Genomic DNA, 2,176 nt, shown 5'->3' on the forward strand with positions numbered 1-2,176 from the left:
GTATTGTTTTGGGTTTGACTCCAAGTTTTGAGTCACACTTGACAATTTTCCCTACATTATCTGAATAACTCAATTATTTACTTAATTTATAAGGTTTTTTCATTTTTAATTCTAAAATAAATACTTGTTTTATTGATTTCGAAAATGACTTCTCCAAACGTTTAGATATCTCTGCGTGTCTTGTCAATTCCAATAAAGAGCAAATTTTTATTTATTACAGTGTCGGCAGAGCAAATAAATCGACAAAATTACAAAACAAAGAAAATGTGAATAAAGCAGGAAAAGAGAAAAGAAAAAAAACGTCAAATCGTCGTCACACCACTGTGGCAGAAATCAATAGGAATATCGAAATTTAATAATGTCCTTCAAAAAGATACTTTAAAAAAATTATTCAAAAAAAATCTCTTAGATATTAAAAAGTTCAACAATGAGATATAATAATCAATAATTTTGATGGTTTCTATAGCATTATATATCTATATTTTCCTTGAAAATAAAAAACTTTATTATAAAGAAGATTTTATTTAAAGTAAGCCTCTGTCATAGAGGATTTCCATGTTTAGGAACAGATATAGAAAATGTTTTTCATCTCAAAATATAGAGACATAATTAATATTTTCTATATTTTTTTCAAAAAATAAAGAAACTTTATTATATAAACATTTATTGGAACAAATCTACTTTTATAATAGAAGTTTTCTATTTAAAAAAAAAATATAGATATAGGTTAGAAATATTGTTATACTGCTTTGTCCTTTATATAGTGCCATCTTCTTCATTAGCTGCCTACACACTTAACATTTGTTGCCTTCCAATCTACCTCTGAAATTTTCTTTCTCACTCTCAAAATGAAGCTTTCGATGCGTTTGATCTCAGCTGTTCTCCTCTTGTTCATGATATTCGTTGCTACAGGTTCATTACTTTCATAATTTAATATCTAACTATAAACATATGTATGAAAATATACAATCATTTACAATATATGATATATCAATAACATAACAAACTTTTGTATATATATATTTCATGTTTCAAGCGAATGTTCTTGTGAATGCTCATAGAAAAAGTTGGTTTGTGTCGCTTATCCTTCCTACATGATTTCAATTATTAAAAACTATTTAGCAAAATTAAATACTTATGGTCTAAACAAAGTGTTTGTATTGGTGTTGATTTTGTCTAGGGATGGGTCCAGTATCAGTGGAGGCACGCACATGTGAGTCACAGAGCCATAGGTTCAAGGGTCCATGCGTGAGCGACAATAACTGCGCAAACGTGTGCCACAACGAAGGTTTTGGCGGAGGCAAATGCCGTGGACTTCGTCGTCGGTGCTTCTGCACCACACATTGCTGATTCATTGAACCTCATAAATCATCAAAATCATCGATCCATTGTCTTGTGTTTGCTTCTTTCTTATCTAAATCTTCAGTAAAGTACCATGTCGTACGGTACGCGTGTGTTTGTCTTTAGTTTGTTCTCGAATAAGTCGTTTGTGTCTTTACAGTTTTAAGGTAATGTTATATTCTAAATGATGGTAACTGGGGATTTGATAATATAAACATGACTAAAATTAAAATGTGGTACTATATAACTGCAATTTATGTGTGTTTGTGGGATAAATGATAGTTTCCATTGAATAAGTGGTGTGAAATCATATTTGATTGAGGAAAAATATTTTGGGATTTCACTAGATAAAATATTAAAAATCTCGGTTTCTATTTTTCTGAACTTGAAAAATCATAGATCAAACCAGAAAAAGTATATTAAACACCAAAAGTTAAATATCCCAGTCAACGTTAACTTTATTGTATGCATGTACTCAATCCATGTCTATGTATAGTCATAGTCTATGCTCTTTAGAAAGGAAGAAATTTGAGATCACACTCTTCTATTTCCACTAGCCAGTGCATGTTATTGTGAAGGAGATTCAACTTCTTTTAAGAGCAAAGTTCTTGGAACTCGATAAGAAAACTTATAAAATGCTGACTATCTCTACCTCAAGCAACTATAATTATGAAAGCTATCTCTCAATTGGTTTTGACGCCGGTGGAAGTTCCCTAGTGGATAAATTGAAGGTTTGTGGTTGGATTCTATTGTTGGTTTCTTGGGGATCGTCTTGAGGAAGCTGTAGGAGCTGAGATAGTAAGGTTTGAGGGTGGCCCGAACATCGGCAGCTCGT

The 2,176-nt window shown here is 31.4% G+C and overlaps 1 protein-coding gene across 1 annotated transcript; it reads left to right on the forward strand.

Annotated features, from left to right (window-relative positions):
- Nucleotides 1-772: 772 nt before the first annotated feature.
- LOC106324827 (defensin-like protein 1) lies at nt 773-1,580 on the forward strand. The gene is made up of 2 exons (XM_013762814.1): nt 773-912; nt 1,181-1,580. Exons 1-2 carry the CDS (start codon nt 849-851, stop codon nt 1,348-1,350), a joined length of 234 nt encoding a protein of 77 aa, XP_013618268.1. The 5' UTR covers nt 773-848; the 3' UTR covers nt 1,351-1,580.
- The last annotated feature ends 596 nt before the right edge of the window (nt 1,581-2,176 follow it).

Source organism: Brassica oleracea, chromosome C2 (genome assembly GCF_000695525.1).
Source record: "Brassica oleracea var. oleracea cultivar TO1000 chromosome C2, BOL, whole genome shotgun sequence".
NCBI lineage: Eukaryota > Viridiplantae > Streptophyta > Magnoliopsida > Brassicales > Brassicaceae > Brassica > Brassica oleracea.

What these genes read in the sequence shown, in the direction of transcription:
- LOC106324827 (XM_013762814.1), top strand. Translation starts at nt 849, where the DNA reads ATGAAGCTTTCGATGCGTTTGATCTCAGCTGTTCTCCTCTTGTTCATG. An exon ending in CATGATATTCGTTGCTACAG is followed by an intron (nt 913 to 1,180) that starts GTTCATTACTTT and finishes GATTTTGTCTAG; the next exon opens with GGATGGGTCCAGTATCAGTG.